The sequence below is a fragment of the Simochromis diagramma genome, unplaced genomic scaffold (genome assembly GCF_900408965.1).
Source record: "Simochromis diagramma unplaced genomic scaffold, fSimDia1.1 OVJJ01000603.1, whole genome shotgun sequence".
In the NCBI taxonomy this organism is placed as follows: Eukaryota; Metazoa; Chordata; class Actinopteri; order Cichliformes; family Cichlidae; genus Simochromis; species Simochromis diagramma.
The window spans coordinates 10,330,537-10,352,516 of NW_024387414.1; the positions used below are offsets into that span (position 1 = coordinate 10,330,537).

General features: G+C 41.4%; 1 protein-coding gene across 4 annotated transcripts in view; it reads left to right on the top strand.

The window, feature by feature from the left end:
- zgc:158464 (uncharacterized protein LOC791139 homolog) overlaps positions 1-16,088 on the top strand; it is an 89,578-nt gene extending 73,490 nt beyond the window's left edge. For 2 of the 4 annotated variants that reach the window (XM_040011838.1, XM_040011839.1), the window contains 3 exons: positions 6,318-6,492; positions 6,597-6,716; positions 12,609-16,088. In XM_040011838.1, coding sequence (XP_039867772.1) covers positions 6,318-6,492; positions 6,597-6,716; positions 12,609-12,795 — 482 coding nt within the window. In that variant the 3' untranslated portion in view covers positions 12,796-16,088. Of the gene's footprint in view, positions 1-360; positions 508-6,317; positions 6,493-6,596; positions 6,717-12,608 lie in introns of all 4 variants that reach the window. The other 2 variants (XM_040011836.1, XM_040011837.1) reach the window with 2 other exon arrangements.
- Positions 16,089-21,980: the final 5,892 nt, after the last annotated feature.

The following is a 21,980-nucleotide window of genomic DNA, read 5'->3' on the forward strand; positions in this document are numbered from 1 at the left end:
ATTGAAAACTTTCACATTCCTTTTGTTACCTTCAGGGCCTCTCAGCAATCTGAGTATCCAGCTCTGCATCAGAGTGGAAGCGGATATAAAATCCAGCCCTTCTTTTAGAACTAACGTTCCTTCCTTTCCAGTCCTCTTGTATTCCTTCCTTTTCTAGCCCACAGCTGCTGCTGAATTCTGGATCACAGTATAAACCAACTCTCCTGCTCTTATCCACAGTATTTTTCACTTACCCCTTTTACCTTTTGTCTTTTTCTCTGTTTTCTGTCATTACTTCCCTTTCCTAACTCACTTCCTTTCTTTATTATTCTTGTTGCTATCGTTTCCTTGCCTCAATCTCTCCTCTGGTGACACTTGCAGTAGAGATTAAAGTGATCAAGGACCTACCATGGCCCCCTCCTGTCGGCCAGCTCAACACCAGCCCTCCCCCAGTGGAGGAGCTTGAGTCTCCTTCCCAGACAGCTCAGCCCTCGCCAGGACAGACGAGCTGTGACCAGCACCACCATGGTGGGTGTTGGTGTTCATTGTCCAGCATCCTTTCCATCAGTTACCCTGGCACTCCAATCCATCTTCCTATTCCCTGTTGGCATGTTTGTCCGTCCATTTTTTCGTCCATTTTCGTCCATCCATCCATCTATCCGTCCGTCCGTCCATCCATCCATCCATCCATCCGTCTTTAATTAATGAAGGCATGGTGTTTTACATAGCATACAGCTCAGTATTTTAGTTCTACTGAACATTTAAAAAACATTACTAGCCAAGCATATGCAGCTACCAAAACATAGGTAGGGTTAGTCTGCTACTGCAATGTATGATTATGTTTGTCCCAAATTTTCTGGTCACTGAAGGCGTACTGAAAGAGTTACCATATGTGAGAAGTACTGAAAAATCTGACTATAGGTATTAGCTCTGTAATGACTGCTCTTTTCCATCTGGAATACATGTGGCAGAAAATCACCAACTCTTTTGCAGGTTTTAGGCTGAAGCCTCATTAGTTTTAATTGTGCCGAACTGCCTTCTGCATGCGTAATTGCCATTCGCTGTGACCCCCATTTCCTCTTGTCAACATACTCGTAACCATCCCAGATGTCCCTCTGGTCTGCTGTTCTCTACAAGTGGCTCACACGAATTAGGAAATCAAACTCATTGGAGACGAATTCAGTTCTTGACTTATTGCCATATTTACCTTTTTCATTGCATGCAGTGGATAAGTAATTGACCTATTTTTAACTGAGAGAGCCATTAGTTTATTTTTGTAGCTCTCTCACACACTTGCCCTCTGTCTGCTGTCATTATCCAGAGAAAAGAAGGACATGTAGCAGAACTAATTTCAGGAATGGGATTTCCCCTGACAGAGTGGAAAGACTTAGTGAGGCCATGTAAGAGGACACCAATGTGTGTTGTAGGCGAGGACAGGGCGAGGAGTTGATTTATGCCCGTAAATCCATGAGAAAGGTTCTGGTTCCTTCGGTGAAGTGAGTGGGTTTAAGATCGGCATCCAGCTGTAAAGTGATCCCCTCTCTGTCTCAGCCGGTATGGCCCTAGTCTACATCTTTAGGGGTCAAAGGTCCAAGTGGTAGACTTGGGGAGGGGGCTTGATGGCCTCCATAACCCTTGTGAATACAGTTGCAATGTACTCTCTTGACCTCAGCATATAGGCAGACATTCAGTCACACATCAAGACATTAGTCATCTGTTACATGAGTCAGCCAGACTAGAAAGCTGGATAGGGTAATTTGTTTAGTCCTTAGATATATAACATCATTACCAAAATTCAAATGCAAATTGGCAGAACAAATAATACATCTACACATTACGCCCAGACACTTTTTTCTGGATGTGATACAGAGATTCCTATCTTTTTAATTTTTGTAACATGAATTAATTATATGTACTTTGAAGCATTTATCTTACCTCATTTTTCTTTTAATCTAAGAAACCAAAGTAATTAAAAGGTATCCAGTTTTAATTTTAAATGAATTCCCCAGCTGACACTTGGTAGTGTCACTCCTTTGTCTTGGAAAACCTAATTTGGAATTTCCTTTTGAAATTTATTTAAAAGAAGAGAGCATATTCCTAGATGGTTGACTCATCACAGATAAAGCTTATAGCTTCAAACGGCCACAGTGGGGCTCTAAAATATAGTATTATAAAAGCCATCCAGCAATTATTTTAGTTCCTGGTGCATATAATTAATATCGGCATAAAAGTTTAACCCTATTTTTAGCGTGCACTGCATTCTAATAAGCTGGAAACCTGTTAATCATTTCACAAGTCCTAGCTGGAAAACTTAATTTTCACCTCACAATACAGCAGCCGATGAAACACTTTGCCCCTCAGACTAGTCATCCTTTGTAATAGGAGTATCATTAGTAAATGAGAATTAATTAGCCGGCTTAATTAGAGAAATCTGTGCACAGGGGGAAGAGGAGACAGTAGTAGTAGTTAAATTGTGCTGAGTCTTCAGTGACAGATGTCACTACACTTTTGTGGTTTTTATTTTTTGATTCCCTTCATTTTTATTTTGATTACTGTGACTTCTACTTTGGAGTGTTTTTTATGTTGTTAGACAGTGACATTATTATGTACTGTGCTGACCTGTGCCTTGCTCTGCAGCACTATATTACATAGCAGTGCTTTATCTCGTGGTTTGTAATCATTGAATGTCCTTTTGACATTTCTTTTTAATCTGTGCCTTAGCCAATCAGCTCACTCTGTCATGCACTCTTTCCCCATCCTCTTATATGTGTGTGTGTGGGGGTGGGTGCGTGCGTGTTATTTACTTTTCTTTTTTTTTTATATAGTTGTCTCTAAAGGAAGCTGTGTGTCTGAAGGGGACAGGTCTTTCAGCCATCTGTCACCATCTGACTGACAGTTCAATCTGATACACAAATTCCATTTGCAGTGCTTTACAAGCAACAATTCTGATAACATACAGAGCTGCCCATGTGCCTTTGTGTTTATTTCAAGAGACGTGTGTTACCGTGCGTGCGTGCGTGCGTGTGGCGGTTTTCACCCTCTCGTCCCTCTTAAGCTTCCTCTTACGGCTTTTGTTCCCCCGTGGGCCAATCCTCTCGTCAATCTCCTGTCGTCCATGTTTCGAACTGTGTGCTCTGGAGAATGAGAGAGGGGAATTGGTTTGCCTCACTCCCACTGATTTTCTGCCTTAAAACATAACTCTACATCAGTTTCGGAATGGTGATGGTGAGGCGCCCAGCTAACAAAGCAGACATGAGTCCATTCACTCTTGAGCAAATAAAAATGATGGCTTTTGTTTAGTTTGGGGGGCTCTTTCTTCAGGGTAATACTCTCCTTGTAGAGCACTGCACTCTGCCTGCAGTGAAGCCTCCACTTTGACAAGAAAGGTTGACGGGGTGAGCTACACTAAGAATAGCCACTCAACCCACCCTTTCTTGGTAGCGGAGAGGGGAAAAAACAGTTTAATCACGATCAAATAAATCACTGATTGTTGTGTCTGGGTAAGAGGAGGGAAATGTGAAGAGCTGAGGTCAGGCACATGGGTGAGTGGATTGTAGATACAATATGGACTATGTAGGGAAAAGCCAAGATTGCATCCTGTATCCTTAACCCCCGATGTCTGATGCCTTTTCCAGCCCCTTATGGTTGCGTCACTAATCAGTGAAGAGATGATAATATTATGTTCACAGTCAATTCTCAATATGGAAGTGCAAGTAGACTGGTTAAGGGTTTTGTTGTAGCAGTAGGTGTAATTGGCGACAGTCTGCCCTGCAGTGGGACCATCAGAGATAACAGATCAAAACACCCCTTTTTTCCTGTGGAGACATTCCTCCACAGTCCATTTTCCCCTATCTGTTTCTACCACTGAGAGGCAAGAGAGCTCGGGGGGAAAAGTCAGAGTTAGAATGATGAGGCAAGAGTGATAGAAGAGAAGGCAAAGGGCAGAAGAAGGTTGGACACATGCAAACAGAGAGAAATCGAAAGCAAAGGACAGGGAGCAATTGGCTCCATCTTCATGTTGTGATCTGTCAGCATTGACAGGGGCTGAATGGAACAAACATGCATCTTCCATGTCCCCTTGGTCAGTTTCCATGGAAACGCCATTTCTCACCTTTACACATATACAATATATTCATCTGACTTGGATCAAATTCCCAGTATTCAGCATGTAATTTAAATGGACTCTATGATATAAAATAATGCAGACACAACACGGGATCATAATGTGAATTACTATATTAGGAGCGACAGACCTCAAGGACATGGATCAGCAACTTGTATTCTTCCAAGGGTTAGACCTAGAATTTACCCAGCTGTCATGCAACAGTACAATTTTGCTGTCATTTTACCAGCCCGCTGTCGGCCTTTAATGAACAAATGTGCAGAGGCAAAGATAACAGCCGGAATTATTTGAAATAATCATTTCCATGAGTTTATGTTTGGGGAATCGCATCATTGAGCCAAAGGCCAACGAGTTCAACCGCAAGTAGAGTGTGGAGGTTAAGGGGAGCCCCTAGTGGTCAGACCTGAAACAGCTGTAATCTGTCAAAAAAAAAAAAGCACTGCTTGCGATGACATCATGGTATGTCATAGAAAGTATTCGAAAAAGAAAAGATATTCCTAAAGGACTACAACTGCACTACTGTAAAAATACTTCATTACAAGCTTTTCTTCCGATATCCCGAGTTAATAAGCAGTAGTTCACTGTTAATGGAAGTGGCACTTCTTTTAATTACTATAATTAAAATACTTGTTTTAATCGCTGGTAATTAAACATTGAATAACTTTACACATGACAGCAACCACTAACCAGATTTTTTTGAATGATAACACTCTTTATCATTTAATTGCATTCTATAAGCTGATCATGTGGTTTGTTTGTTTTTTTTTTAAAGGAAATATCTTGAAAAAGAGCAGGCTCTATAGAAACACATGTATCAGTTGTAGCTGAAATGTCATAGAGGTGAGCAATAAAGTGGCACAACATCTAAATACTCAAGTAAACTACTTGTAGTAAGTAGTGTTGAATTGATTTAAACTGTCAGCCCTTCCACTCAGCGTGATACAGAGGCACTTGGCAAGCTCACAATCTGTAAAGTGTAATGCTATCCTCTGACTGGAATGCAGAGTCTAGACAGATGTAGACGTGTTGTTAAGATCACACTGCCTGTCTCTGTGTATAGTGTCTGCCATGTTCTGCCTGGTAATTAAACACTAGATGCAAGGATGGCCATTAGTGACAGAGAGCAGCAAAGATTGATGTTGCCTAGTAGATGCGAGTTTCATACGACGTTAACCACTTCCATCAAAAAAACAAAAACAGCTATCTGTTGGTCTTGAGCCATATAGAAGCAGGCGACAATAACCAGGAAAAGCTTGTCATACGGTCGATGTAGGAAGCCGCCCCTCTGTTATTGCTTGAGAAGTGTGTCAGTAGCTTTAAATATATTTTTTTTGGGGGGGGGGTTTCAGAGGCTTTAGATGTTATGGCATGAAGCACAGTGATGGATTACTGAGGAAAAATGTCTCAGCTGCCTGTGACGCATGATAATTACTCTTACATCCACTGTCCAGCCTTTTATTCCTTTAGCTTGTGCAACTCTTTCCCACAAGTGTAAATTCACATTTAATTTGTCCTTGAGAGCATTATCTTCTGTTTGCTGATTGGCTGTGAAGTTGCCCCGTGACCCCTGGCATTTCATGTGTGCGCATAGGTCACTTTAAGCCCCCAAACACCATCAAACACTTCCCTGTGAGGCTGCCAAGAGAGCTTGTCATGTCCACAGTTGACCGTGAGAGTTTGAAAAGCTAGTTCAATGTTTAACTTGCAGAACCTGGGTGTTGGAGTTGGGCGTGCACTTAAGTGTGTGCACATTTGCGTGTACTTAAAGAGTGAAAATGCTCAGCCATACAGTAGTATATATGGGATTATTTACAGGCGCATGAGCTTGTTTTGGAGGAAGGTTGCGTGTGTGTGTATTTTGCCTAACTGGAATGTGTACACGGGCAAGCTAGATTGATTTATGTCTCTTTCATCATGTGTACATGTCCTTCAGTAGGATGAGTTAAACAGAGCGGCTCTGTGTGTGCGCGTGTGTGAAAGTTGGTAAAAGCACAGCGTGGATTTTGGTTCTCACACTTCGCAGTAGTCTAGTTTAATTGATACATGTGACACCGTGGATGTTGTAACTTGTAAGCACAATTTGTTTTTCCAAGTGACCTTAATCTGAAGTGTAGCTCAATGATGTTTACAGGTGTTTGTCTTTATTAAGAGCCATTTTGAACCATCAAATCTGTCCAGAATGAAATCTTTTCAGCTGTATTTTCTCTTATTACAGTCCAGTTTGATGGTGTGGAGAAGTCTCGAATGTCGCCCACCAAGGAGGGGAAAACTCGGCCGCTGCAGCGACATTCCAGTGGCTGTCTGGTCAACACCAAAATGACTTCCCTGGACCACTGCAGCTCCTCTCTCGGGGAACGTATCGATCCCACAATGCCGCTGGAAAGCCAGTTGTGAGTCAAATCTTGGTTTTTCTTTAGCAGCTTTGACTCTTTCTTACTTAACATTCCTTTGTTCCTCCTCCTTTCTCATCCTCGTTTCCTGTCGTTTGCTGTAGCTGGTACCATGGAGCCATCAGCCGAACAGATGCAGAGTCTCTGCTTAGGCTCTGTAAGGAGGCCAGCTATCTTGTGAGAAACAGCGAGACCAGCAAGAACGACTACTCCCTCTCTCTCAAGTAAGAACTCTGCTCTCGTCTCCTAAATGACCATCCACAAACAGTATAATCAGATGCACAGTTTCGGTTGGCAGCCTTGGTGAAAATGTGATTCCAAACACTCGGGGCCGTTTTGCCTGTTGTGACAACTTGTGTCAGTGATTTGTACACGGAACACACACTCACAAAACAGTGTGACCTATCATAGTAGCTACACTTACTTAGTGGCAGAGTACACACAGTGGACTAGTGTAACATCATTCCCTGTCGAGGTGCGGACATACCTGCTGACTCTTCCGTTTCTGTATGGTAATCACTTTCACCCTTCAGACCTCTATCCCCCACCTGCTGTACACCTTGCCCGTGGCTCGTCCTCCACCTCCGCTCAGTAACCCCTCTGACAGAATCTGCTCCTCGAATTGCTGATGTACCCACAACTTGGCTAATGGTGCACTTTCATCGTTGACCTCCTGATCCCCGCCGCGTCCAGCAGAGGGTTCGAAAAAAAAGCTACTCTGAAATGTTACGTGTAGCCTGACAGTTGGAAGAGGTTACTTTAGCCTGAAGTCCTACAGTGCAGTCCCATCGCTTTGATAGGAATGTGGAGTTTTGCTGGATTTGTTTTGACGATCGTTGCTACCAGGTGTCACGGCTACGGCGTCGGAAACATAATCAGAAATATGAAACGGCCAAAAAGTCTTCCAAAACCAACAGTGTTTAACCAGCTTCGATATCTGTTAACAAATAGTCTTGTAAAACTGACTTTATATATGCTCCATTAACCATTGCAGGCAAGGTTCAGTCCCATGACATTTAGAAAAATCTCTGCAACTATGTGGGAGCCATCAGATGAAATAAAACTGTAGTATGTAGAGACACATTGATTAGCCTTTGTTCTTTGAGTGGAGTCAGCCTGCTGGAGGCTTATATAACTTGGAAGACAAAGATAATAATTCTGCTTGCTGCTGCTCCAATTCTCTTGACAGTGCCGTAGTCGACTGCCTGTGTAACTCCCTGTCTCATTGGCTGATCATCTGTATGGCTGCTTCTTGTTCTGCCTTGCTGACTGAAAAGAAGACGCACTGTTAGGATGCTGACTTAGTACACTGGCTTTTGGATGACTGCAAACAGCAGGAGAAAAATATTTGTCTGAATATGTAACAGTTGTCCCAAATGTTGTCATTTTGAATTAAATGCATTGTGTCGTAAATGCATGCTTAAAGCTAAGCACTATAAAAAGACAAACAGACATGTTAACAGTTAATGCACAGATGTTTTATTGCATAGTCATTGTAGAAGACTGGCACACAAAACAGTCTAATATGAAGTTACTGGGAAAGTAAAACCAAAAGAATTTTCCTTGGAGTTAGGAACATGTAATAATGTCAGTTTAAGCAACAAAAATAACTTGTTTAGTACTCAAAAGACACATATTGATGTGTGTAAAGTGCAAACCTGAATATGTGATCTAGAAAAGTAAAAAGTCTGCTTTTTTTTTTTTTTAACAAAATGGTAAAGATAACAAGTGAATATTTTTGCTGCGGGATGATGATATGCAGAGTAATGATGAAGACAGCGAGTTTGACGAAAGCCTCTCTAATAAGCAAAAGCCCCATTTTGAAATATGAAAATGTAGTGTATAATTTGTGCCAGGCTTGAGAGTATTAATCCATCCATCTCTCTCGTATGTTTAAAAAGAGACTGGCCGTCTAATGCCATTGGGGTTACCTCCAGTAATGAAATAGCTGATTGTTAGATTATCTGAGTGAGGGAGAAGGGAGGCGGGGGAGTAAGGAAGGCCTGGAGCCATGAAACTTATTTAGCTTTTTTTTTTTTCTATACTGAACACAGCCAGGCCACGATAAGAGCAATGGTCAGTAAAGTTGTATTTAATGATGAGAGGTTAAAACATGTTTTAACCTTCTAGTTCAGTAATGGTCTCATTCCACTAATCCACATTTAAAGGATGTTCAGATGGACCTTTATAATAATGGCCTGTACTATCAGAGAACAGTTTGGAAAGTGTTTTCGTGAGGTCTGATCCTTCTGCTCCCCTGACACTGCGCTTTTCTGATGGTTACTCTTTTAAGAGATAAAACGTTGACTGGCTTCTGTGACACATTTAATAGCTGTTTGTCAGTCGGAAAACAAGGAGAGGAGAAAGGCCATGCCGATGAGGTCATTAGTGTTGATGCAGAATTATTTACTCGTCTCGACTTAGTGAGAACTATAGAATAAAGTGTCTCGAGCACTTTAGGAATACCTTTTCACTGTCTGTTAGAGCGTTTCGCTCCAGGGCCTACTTTCAAGGTTTTTTGGAATCTTAAGTAGAATGAGGTTTAATGTTGCCTGGGAATAGCTGTGGTCTGCCAATAGCACTGGAAATCAGTGGTTTCCCCCTGTTATTCCACACCCTGTTGCGGGAGCTCACTTTAACCATATGAGATCTTAAAGTTGTAAGCAACCAAACATCTTAGGAGTTTAACCTTCTTATTTTTGTATTGATAGACTTAAATAACAGCACATTGTTCATAATTTCTGTGTAACTGTGTGTCAGCACATTTGGGTTATAGAATCTTGTGCCCTTGATGTAAACCAGCTGAAACCTAGAAAACGATCGTCATGCTCATTTGTGGAAATGGCAGGTCCCTACAAATACGAGTTCAGCCTCCTCACTCAAGCCCGTCTCCCCTGCTGCCACAGAAAATGAGTGGAAACCCAAGGTGAAGATCCGACATGTCTGAGGTTACTGAAAAATGTATGAGGCCGCGAGGTGCCACATATGTGTATTGCATTATTGATAAAGACAGACGTCACTGAGACCTCCTGCCTCAAGAGTCCTCTGGCCTTACGGAAAGCATTTTTGTCTGCTTTTCCCTCCTAAACCCCTTTTTATGTTCACCTGTCCCCACCTGCTCCTCTTCTTTACTCTCAGTGGAGAGAACCTTTTTTTTGGTATTTGAGTTGTATTAAAGCCTTCGCAGGGCTTTCAAAGCACAGTGTCATTTCATTTTTCACGTCACAAGAGAGCTCTGCAGAGCCTGTTTCCACTGGTTGAGGAGGGGAAATGTATCCCAAAGACTGTTTGATGCCAGTGGGGTAAATGGGGTAAGTTAGCAACTTACTGGTGTGTTCTATCGCTGGAACACCTCCAAAGACACTATTTTTGAGCATTTTTAGATGCAAAATGTCAGCTTCATATTATGACACATAATAGACGAATGACTGCATAGAGCACAAAAATTAGCCTGACCTTTCTCAGCCGAAGAACAAAACTATGCCAAGAGTTGTTTGTATGTTTATTTGTCTGCCACTTCACCCACTTGCCTTAGCGTCGATAAAATACAGAATGGTATCATCCCAGGGAGGTTTAGTGTATGCTAATATAAAATCATGAGTACATACGACATCCGATGCCCAGAAAGGCTTAAAAAGGTCAGCCCTTTTGCTATGGTTCACTATCTTGTTGGCATATGACTTTGCTTTTTCTGCTGCCTTAGATTCATAACACAGAGAGTATCAATCATGAAGCCATCCAATATATGGAAGGTGAAGATAAGCTGTGATTGCTGTCAGGCTGTTCCTGCTCTGAGTGGTACTCTGTTTAAATCAAAGTCATAAACCTCAATAAACAAGACAGCACACCTCCCCAGTCAGATTAATCCTGATTAGACAAATATAAGTTCACGAACGCAGTGTTATGATAACACCACAAAGGCCTGTCTTTTCAAAAATAGCCCCGTATTCATTTTATCAGCAACACTGCCGTGTTGCTCTGTTGTCCTGGTTTCTGTCTCTGCAGGACTGTAACATAATAAGCAGCTTTGAGCACCAAATGGAAAATCAGCTGGGAATCTAAAAATGATGCTATTGATGTGTTTGCCTTTTTAAGTGTGCCTCTGTGTAACCTAACACCTTTCTCCCAGCGCTCCATGTGAAGATTCATCAAATGCACTTTGCAGGAAAGATTTTTTTTTTTTTTTTTTGGTAAATGAGCTCTGAAAGCACCATTTGCAGAATCATAGCATTTTAGAGACCCGTGGCAACGGAAATTTGGAAATCTGCACAATAATGGAGAGGTGGCACTCGTGTGTATTTCAGTTTAATGGCTTAGAAATCCTGCAGCTTTTTGTTTCAGTTCTTACACATAAAAAGCTCCGAACTAGCTTTGAAATATTTTGGATATTTATAGTAATAATCTCAATCATGCTAACCCCAAAACACGCACTTCTTTATCTGTTAAAATAAAGAAAAATCTGTGCTTTATTCCTGATCAGTGTCCCTAAATTGAACCTGTGTGTGTGTGTGTATGTATATATGTGTATGTATATATGTGTATGTATTTATATGTATATATGTATGTATATGTGTATATGTATTTTGTTGTTGGTTTTTTTTGTTTTTCCTTTCATCTTACTGCTATCTTTGTTCTGGGTTTTCTCTGTGCATCAGAGAGAGAACATATCCACCGGCATCATACATGCAATTAGGAGATAAGTAAAGAACGGCCTGATGCTTCAGGTGCCTAAAGCCAAGTTGTCACTCCTGTTCATCAAAGATAATGGGCATAACTACAAAAATATGCATATATTTACTGTGGAAAAACATAAATTTATTTGCTGTAGTTGCTTCATGTGGCAGCCTCATCAACAGCCTTGACAGCCCACTGCTCCTGTCTGTTGTGGTTAGTGCATTTTCACAGTTTTCACAAGAGCCCTGCTCGGTATAAACTGTGAAGCACAGAATGAAATAGTGTAGATTATACTGACTGGCCTCATAAGTAAATACCTTTACAGCTGTTATCCTTAGGTTAGTGAAAAATAGGAGTTTTATTACTACATGTGGTTAACATATTATCCCCTCTTAACTTTTGCACGAGAGTTTATTTTCCAAAAAATAAATGTTAGGCAGGTGCTGGTGCATTTTATTTTTGAGGACAGGTTATAATGTCAATGAACTGTGCCTAAAGCAATCATAACCTGCTGGAGGCATTAGCTGCTGATTGAAAAAGCTGTTATGCTAATTTAGTCTGTAAAGTCAAATTACTAAAAGAGAATATTTACAAAACAGGCTACAGTGAACATTAGTTTTGTGTCCCTTACTCGCTAAAGCTTACTGTTGCATCTCTTCCCAAGTGGGGAAAAAAAAAAAAGTAATTTTCTATTTTAAAGCAGAAGATTACTGGCAAGCTGTAAAATGTATTGATCGAAGGCTCCTTGGAACACGCGGGGAGCTTTTAATTTGCTGTGCATTTATTGCTGCAGCTTGAGTGATTTATCCTGGGGGTTCATTAGCCTCATCCTTATGCACTGCATGTGAAACCCAGCACCTTAAGCAACCTGCCTTTTAGTCCCCTCCCCTGACACCTCCAAAGTTATCAGAGGTAATCCAGCTTTCAGAGCGCTGTCACATACTGTGGGGAACAACTACTGGAGGAGTAAATGAGGGGAAGCTGAAAAAAGAGGATATCTGTTGGGACTCCCATAGATTGATGCTTTTGACATACTTGTTGTCTCGTGTTAGCGTTTTTTAAGGCATGCTTGTGGTGTGACTCCAGGAATGGCAATATCAGTCTGCTCGCTAATCGGTCAATACGTTGCTTTGATGCATACTGATATCTCCCAACTACAGTATTTAGAACATCTACAAATTGGCTCGACTGTTTTCGACGGTTTTGAGTGAAATGTCTTTACGTCAGCTGAATGGACTGTCATCAAATTCCTTTTTGGGTGAAAGGACAGAGCCTGAAGCAAGGAAAGGCCTCTTTGCTCCTGAAATATAGGAAGTGGGGACAAAACAAATTATTTTTTTCAAAGATTTTTTTTGTGTCAGAGCATGATAAAAATAATCTGGTTTTGTCTTGTAAAGATCAGAATTTTGTTTTGAGCTTTTTCTGTCTTCCTCTGTCTCCAGGAGTAGCCAGGGCTTCATGCACATGAAGCTGTCACGGACCAAGGAGAACAAGTACATCCTGGGCCAGAACAGCTGCCCTTTCGACAGCGTGCCTGAGATCATCCATTTCTACTCCAGCCGCAAGCTGCCCATCAAAGGTGCTGAACATATGTCCCTGCTCTACCCTGTAGCCATCAGGACACTATAGTGCTCCAGGTCTCTTGCAGGCATCTGCTTTGCAGTACTTTGGGCCAACCTGTGGCTCGCTGTTTCCTGTCCCTCTGGAAAGAGCCCACTAGGCTCACGGGAAGATGAACAGTGGCATCCTAAACTGCTGATCTTGACTCACCTCACTGGCCAACAGATTCCAGACCTGTTTGAAGGCCCTCTGCTTACTATCTCATACATACAGACTCAGATTTGCAGAAGTTTTTTATTATTTTATTTTATTTTATGTTATGTTATTTTATTTTATTTATGATAGACATCTGCTTAGTAGATCAGACTGACTATCTACAGAACATCATTTCACTGACTGTTGAGCTGATTACCCATAGCACTTAAGACGTAAAGAAAAAGAAAGGTACAACTTAACGTTTGTCACTGGGATTTACCTTTTAGCATAAACTGTTGTACCCTGTGTCCTGTGAGTACACAAAATGACGATTATATTTGAAATGTTTGTTTGAGTGTCTCATTCGGTTAGGCTCTGTTGCTACTGTAATCATATTGCAAAGGGGATTTGAAGATTATAAGACCTCTGTAAGGGAAGCAACATTTATGATGCATGTTGAGCGATATCGTCCACGTGTGCCTCATACAGTGGCCGGGATATTAAATAAACTGGCTGTGTATGAATGGAGCGTCCCCAGCTGCGTGGAAACAACAAGCCTGTGAGCTGTGCAGACTGATCTCTCTATCTTGTCATAGTGCATGTTGTCTGCTATCCATCATTGAGTGGGTGTATCACACCAGTGACAATGTAAGTACCGTGGTGTTGAGACAGGCAGGAGAGCATGATGGATGGTCAACCCATCTGACACAGTACATTTGGCTGAGGCTAAAGACCAGAGCCTGTCCAAATGGACCAAATTATCCCCACTACCCCTGCTTAGAATGGCTTTGCATCGGGAGAATGAAATATGCTTGTATTGTCTACCTCAGAAAATCAATTTCATTCGCCCATGTGCAGATCAATAGGTACAATGGGATTGCAGACATCGATCTGCTCTCTCTTCGACATTCCCAATTCCCTTAAAGAATGCATCATTAGTTTTAGGAATATGCTTTTTTTTTTATATACAATTAATCTGAGATCTGTTTTATGAAAACACAAGCAGTTTGTTTTTTGTTTTTGTTTTTTCAGATCAGCAACTGTATGTATAGTCACTATTATAATACTGTGCAACGTCAGTAAGAAATGTTTGGTTAATGCCTTATAAAATGCATGGGTCAAATCAGTCCGCTTAGATCAGATGATTTCTAATTCTGCTTTTAACAGTTGTTCTGTGACTGTAATTTATTCTGGGGTGATTATTACTGATGTGTTACTCCTTTGTGATTGCTCCCCCCCCCCCCCCCCCCCCCCCCAACCCCCAACCCCCACCCTCATCGTTCTGTGCCAACGTGATCGTGTTTTATGGGACTACTCCAGCCTCTTTTGCTGTGGTGCTTCAGCATTTTTGTTGTTTCCAGTTCTGCTTAAGTGCAAGTTTGCCTCGGTGGCCTCACTCTGGGACACGAGTCACCGCGTCTCCTGTCCAACAGGATTGTCAAACCTCGTGTGAGAGACGATTGCGTACCCGTCCACACACACATCGATTACAGTCCAGCGTGTCGAAAAACTGGATAATCACTTACCTTCAACCTGTCATGCTTCCACTTTTCATTAAAATCTCCAGATGTCTATACTAGGTGTAAGCGTGAGTATGCATGTGTCCAACAGGTCTGTGTGTGCAGTATTTGTATGCACATGAGAATGTGTGCACACACTCAGAATTGCAGTCGTTTTCTTCTTATTATTGTTTTTTTTTTTTTTACCCCGCTGGCCCCTGGTGACAGGTACAGCTCAAACCTCTTAGATTGTCACCTCTACCCCCCCACCTATGGCTTTTTTTTTTTTTTTTTTTTTTTACCCCCTTTCTTCCTGTATTCTTTCATTAAGCAGATTGTATTTTAACAACTCAAAGTAATGACATGCTTGCTTCTAATGTTACTGACAAATTATAAGCCGAAGAAGCCGATTTTCCAACAGTAGTCGCACCGAGAAGTGATTTTAATAAGGCTGCCTGATGCACGTGTGACCAAACTTCTTCTTCATTGGTAAACTTTAACACTTTTTATGAGCTGAAAAACTCATTGGTTTAATGAGCAATTAGGAAAAAAAGTTGGGGGGGGAGAGGCTTTAGTCCTACCTAAAAGTTACAGACACTAAGAGTTAGAAACTGGCTTATGTGAGCATGACCACTCTGTATAAAGCCAAATTAACTTTTGGCTTTAATACTATCTCTGCTGTGTGCTATGCAACTATAAACTACAGTCATTGAAGGGAAAATGTCAGGTGTGTGCCTCCTACAAATGTTAATGACAAATGTGATGGTACAAGATGTCTGCCAGGAAGAAATTTAATCACTAGAGTGGCATTAGTAAAAAAATAAACTGCAGAATGTGGTATGTATTTAGAGGTATATTTTGCTGGTGCATTAAGTGAAGAGACAGGTGCTGTTATCGCATGAGGGTGTCTCATCATGGCACTGCAGCTTTATCGAGGAATAGTGCATTGTTGAAGTGGACCTATGTGCTTCTCGAGAGAAGATATCCAAATAGGAAATGCAAATTTAAAATTAACCGTGTGTGTGTTGAATTCTTTATGTTGCAAATGTTCACTACTTAAGAGATCAAATGTTGAAAGTAGCTCTTTATTAAGTTACTGCTGCTGATGAGTGTTACCCTACTATAGGAAAGATCCTGCGTATGATGGCAGCACTGTCTAGAGAGAGGCCTTAGCTTTGGAGAGTAAGAAGATGGAAAGATGTAGAAGAAGAATAAAGGAGACAGAGGAGAGGGTGTTCTTGAAAAAAGGGTGATGCAGTCAGCAGACGCTCTCTTTACGTTTGTGTATCTATTTATGAGAACCTGAAAGAACCCTTCTCCTCCCTCAGAAGTGTCTTAAAGCTTGTGTGTGTTGGTGTACGTACACACACAATGTGCATGCTTGAAGCAGTGTTTGTTGAATGAGTGAGTGTGTGTGCGCGCGCATGTGTGTGCACTGGTGTAAGCAGCCATCAGCCACAGACTTGCCCTGAGACTTGACTGTGGTAAAGTGGAAACTTTGAGTTTTCTTTGTGTACATTTTCGTGCCATGTATGTATGCACTACTTCAACATATCTCTGTACAGTCCCTCATGGCCAAATGTATATATTGAATGTATTGTATGGGGACATAGAGGCATCAAGGTTCAAAATAAATACAAAATAAATACATTTCAAAAATAAAGTTGAGTTTGATTTGACAGTCCCTGTTTTACACTGACTCAGATCAATAAAGCAAACTCGTAATTATTTGGTAAAAGAAGCGGGGGGAAAAGACCCTTTTCAGAATCTCGGCCATGACCAGTTACCATGGTGAGGCCCTTCAATAAACAGTGAAGAGCAACCATTGTTTGAGTCAAGGACAGAATGCTGAAGCTATTATCAAGCCAGTACTGCAAACCCTTGTTGTTCTTTATTGATCCACTTTGTTGCAGTCTTGTAATATATTTTTCACTCTGTTCTTCATTCCAGTACGATTATCTTGACTTGCCTTTGAAGTTTAATTGGCAGCGTTTCCTACATTTAGTTTCCCGGTTCCCTTTAATCACATCTTTCGGCCTTTATTGTACATCAGAATTATATGTAAGGTGTAGTCATCCTTCCTAGATTTTACAGAGTGTGAATAATACATGATTTTTTTTTTTTTTTTTTAGCATTTGGAAAAAACCTCAAGTGACAGATTGAGCAGCCATTTCTTGGCCAACTGTTAATTTTCCCTGGTGATGGTTTTATTCATAGGTCTGTAAAATTTTCTGAAACAACTGCTAGAAAGAAAAAAAGTCAGTGCCGTTAATTTGTTTAATGTGACAACAAAGGATTAAGTTTTTGTTTGTTTGTTTTTTAACTTTTCTAAAAAATTTACTTCCTATAAATGGATAAAAGCTGCACTGTTTTCTGTTAGTTCTTTACTTTTCAACCAGACAGTTCACCATGGCACTATCATATACTGAGTCCAGCTGTTGAAGGTAATTGGAACGGTGAACTATGCAAAAGCCACAACTTTAGGTTAGTTTAAATCAAATTGTTCTGTGTATTTTTTTTTTTCCAGCAATTTCTTAGCAGAACTATAAAATAAAAAATGACAGTGAACATTGTCGGTTTACATTTTCCTTCATTTTCTCATACCCAACACAAATTAATCTGACTTACAACCTCGGTCAAAAAAAGACAATTAAAACAGAACTTTGCATTTTCAGGTTTTTTTTAACCACTTACGCAGCTTAGGTTCATGAAGGGAACTGGAGCTTATCCCAGCTGCCACAGAGAGAGATGGGGAAAACCCTCAACAGGTTGCCAGTCCATCACAGAGCTAACACAGAGAGACAGACAATCTCACACTCTCACATCCACGCCTAAAGCCAATTTAGAATCACCAGTTAAACTGAAATGCATGTCTTTGGATTGTTGGAGCAAGCTTTGTACCCTCAGAAACTCCCCTCAGTAGTTTTTCTAGAATATTTACCCTTCTCTTTGCTTCAATTCTGTTCTCCTTAAGAGAAGCTCCGTGAAGGGTTAAAGCACCCTGGATGAAATGCATCAAAGAACCTTTTGTGGGCAAAAAGTGTGCCGCAAAAGAAGGCTAACGAATAAAAGCATGGCTTGAAAGCAATGAATGGGCCACAAGGGGATAAAATGGCCTCGTGTCTATCAGAAGCTCATTTCATATTCTGCTCAGTCACGATGGGCAGAAAGCAATCTCAGGTAACAGACCTTATGTTAATAACATGTGAGTTGCCTCCTTTCAGAAAAACAAAAGTGCATGGAAGCCATTATACCAGCCCTATCCCATCCTCCTGCAACAGCACGTCAGAGGATTTCATCTAGAGAATAGTGTTGGTAATGTTCTGCTTGTCTGTGAAGCTGCTTGATTAGACAAGCTTTTACACCATTTCAAAAGGCCTGGTATTGATGATTTCTATTGGCCTAATATATTGCCCTTAATGACACGCTCCAGAACCTTGCTCATTACCTGAATCCCAGGTCACTGTGGGAATAATTGGGCAGATTTGTGCCAGCTTCAAAGCTCAGGGCCTGATTCATTAAAAAGGACCCTTTTCCAACTGTTTAAGCCATTTCTGGTCCATGTTTTAAAATATCTGATTTATCAAAGCTAGTCAAAAGCTCTATCATCTAGGGTTGTAGTGCACTGAAGGCACCTTGTGATAACAATGGCAAAGCCCAGTAAATAGGGCTATATTGATCTACAAAAACACAGGTAAACGGTCAAAAAAAAAAAAAAAAAAGTGTCTGTTCCTCAAACTTGCTGGTTTCATGTGAAAATGCTTTAATACCATATCAAAATGTAATTGTTGTACAATTTAAATAGAACTAATCTGTTAAATTTTGGGGGGGAATTGTCAGATCTTATATATTTATTATACCCATAGTTGGTATGAGTATGACTATATATATATATATATATTGAACCGTTTGATACAGTGCTTTCGGTTCGGTAGACATATGTATCGAAATCGAAATTTTTAATTTATTTTATCAACTTTCCTGCTGACGATGCTGTCTGTGTTGAGCGCTCAGTGGATCTGCGCTCGACAGTGCAGCCTAGGCGGAGTAGTCGAACGCAGATTCACTGAGCGCAGGGCAAGCTAGCGAGACAGAAGTTAAGCTCTCCTTGCAACATGGCAAATTGAACCTCCCCCACCCTCATTCAGATCTGGCGTTTGGAACTATTTTGGTTTTCATGTGATGTATGACCCTGAAGGTAAGCGCGTCATGGACTAAAGTAAAACAGTATGTTGGATGTGCCACGCAATGCTCAATTACATGGGTGGGAGCTAGTGTGTTAGCGCAGTTAGTTCGTTAACGTGTTGGCCGTCCAGCCCCATGCACGGGCAATCCCGGTAGCTCGTTAACGGAGATTTGCCGTTGTGGCATTAACGTCATTTCAACGAGATTTACGCTGACAGCACTAGTGGGAACACAACAAATATGACTGCACATTTACACCGACATCATCTTAGTGCAAAGACAAGTGGAAGCAGAAAAAAAAACAACAAGCATGCATGCTACAAACTTTACCCGAGTCATTTAGACAGCCGTTAGCACATGATTCTTCTTATGGGGACCTGATATGTTTAATATGCTGCTGAGAATATAGCCCAGAAGAAGCGTATAGTATAGCTTTTATTTTGGAAAGAGCCATTTCTCTGTAATAAACTCTCTTTTCCAAAGATGAGTGATTCCTCAATCAGATACAGGGCTCGCAAAATCGCTAGCCCAACGTCCTGGGGCTAGGTTAGTTTAGCGATTTTTCCAGTCGGGCTACCAAAATCTATCTCTTCCCTGCCCGTTGGGCTATTGTAGGAAGGAAAAATATATGTCAATGCTTTTGCATTCTTTCGGAAATGTAGCTGGGTAATTATGTCATTGGCATCGGTGAGCCACTGCCAATATGTGACATATTGAAATCGCGTTTGAATTTGCTCGTTTTTTGCTTTCACTTTGCAATCGTGCTAACTGTGTATAGAGAGCGACAGCACTGATTGGTGAGTGATGATAATTTGCGCACCAATTCCTCTGACATCGTCTTATCAATCGTTAGCTTACTATGCAAACATGACAAGTGAAATCTCCCGCAGCAAGCTTAAACATGTGAGAGGTTGATCGCGCAGAGAATTGCTGAGCGTTATGTGAGTGCGTGTGTAAAAGCAGCAGGATATATATTGTAGCGGGTCGGGGCTGTTCGGGGTTCTGTTTGTACAGTTATGTTTTGTTTATGTTGCCATAGTGACGGGTGACGCCCTCTCGCTGCGACGGTGTGTCCTTCCGGGGTCAGAGGGCGCCCTGTGTGTTGTTGTTGTTGTTGTTGCTATGCTGTTGCCTTGCTGAGCAGTTAGCTAGCGGTAGTGTTCTTCTGCAGATGTCAATAAACGGCTGTGCTCCCTGGCTAGCTCACGGGAAGCAAGACCAAACGACACCTCCGTCTCCTCCTTGTCTGAGCTCGCCACATTGGTGTCAGAAGTGGGATGATGGTGGCACCCCATGTTCTGACCCGAGTGACTTTCCCCCCGCCGGTCGTGACCGGCCGGTGCGCCAAAAGAAGGCACCTGGACATTTGCAGGACTTTGTGTGGGGTAATGGGGTCGTTGGGGACGACTGACCCCTTAGGTGGGGGCTATGTAGCGGGTCAGGGCTGTTCGGGGTTCTGTTTGTACAGTTATGTTTTGTTTATGTTGCTATAGTGACGGGTGACGCCGTCTCGCTGCGACGGTGTGTCCTTCTGGGGTCAGAGGGAGCCCTGTGTGTTGTTGTTGTTGTTGCTGTGCTGTTGCCGCGCTGAGCAGTTAGCTAGCGGCAGTGTTCTTCTGCAGATGTCAATAAACGGCTGTGCTCCCTGGCTAGCTCACGGGAAGCAAGACCAAACGATACCTCCGTCTCCTCCTTGTCTGAGCTCGCCACAATATTTTAGTTCTGCTGAGCCAAATAAGACAGGTCAGGGTGAAGAAGTGACAGCCAAAGAAAAGCTTACCACAAAACGGAAAAGTTATGACAAATCAGACTATAAGGCAAAAAGAAAGTGCAGCTTTATGGTTTCATGGACAAAAGAATTTCTGTGGCTGCAATATGACAAGCGAAATAACCAGGGGTGCACATGAGTGGTCCGCAGGTGCGCATTCGCTGTCAAAATAAAAAACGGGCACAAGATAAGAAGTTGCAACGTGTGTTTGCATACATAAGATTTTCAGGAGGAGGACAGACATTTGTTTAGAACTCTTAAACAAATGTCAGAAGGAGTCCGAACCACAAAAGAAGCACGTATTCTCGGAAAAGTAGTTGCAGGAGGTGAGCTGGCTTCAAACAAATGATGAACGCACAGAGATGTGGTGCGGAATGTGCCGTGAAAATTTAATAAATGACAAATTAAAAAGGCATGAACATTTTTTTTTTTGTATCGAAAAAATATCGAACCGAACCGAACCATGAATTTTGTGTATTGTTGCACCCCTACTATATATATATCGATATATATATATATCGATATATATATAGATATATATAGATGGAAAGGTGAAAACAGAGTCGACAGGTACCAACAGTCTCTATAGTGTTTTATAATTTCAGGGATTACACAGTCAATACTACTCTCACAGCTGCCAACAAAAGGGACTTAAATATGGTGTGTAATAACATGTTTTCCATACTGTATGTGTGGCAGCATTTCGCACACCATCGAGCATCTCCATGACAACTTCTCATAGTGCCATTTGCCACAGTAAACTGTTCAGAATAGTATGGAAGCTGTGCTTTAGATACAGTAGTATGCACTCAAAACACCAGTATATATAATATGAACTGAATTTATTCTGCAGCTAAAGCAAGCACCAAAAAGCCACATCTACTCTGTTGGCTTCAAATTAAACAATTCTTTCTGAAAGACTGAAACTGTCTCCTTTTTAATATGCAAGAAAGGCAATGGCACTTTTATTCACCATTGTTCTTTTGAACCTGTGACACCGTTTCCTTCAGCACAATATAAATGCTTTATTTTTAAAATACCCTTGGAGGCAGTTGGAGGTGGAAATTGCCCGCAGGTGTGCGTGCATATAAAATGGTAATGGGGACAGACAGACACAAAGCGCTGTTTGGGTGCTGTGCTCATGAAAGGCCAATCCACTGATTGAGCTGTCACATTCACAGATGCCGTAATAAAACTAAGCAGGGCAATTACTGTAGATGGAGAACGGTAGGTAGCAGAAGAAGAGGGGGTGGAAGGGTGTATGTGTGTGCGTGTTTAGGGGGGGGGTTAACAATATGTCCTCCCCTTGAATACCCCAACGGGAGACAACAAAACAAAGCAAATGTATCCGTCTGTAATAATGCTGGGGGGGAAAGGGGGCTTAACTAATGTAACAATTCTCCAACAAGCACAGGAATATCAGAGAATGCTAATAAAGCTTTCACCTTATCTGTGCAACTTTTTCTTTTATGCTGATGTCTGTCTAGGCGCATTGTGCTCCTTTGAAGGAAATGAAGGCACACAACTTCAAACACAAACCATTTACCAAGAAATGTTCAGCAAAAAACTGATCAAACCCAAGACTTTAAATTAATAGGGGGGGGTAA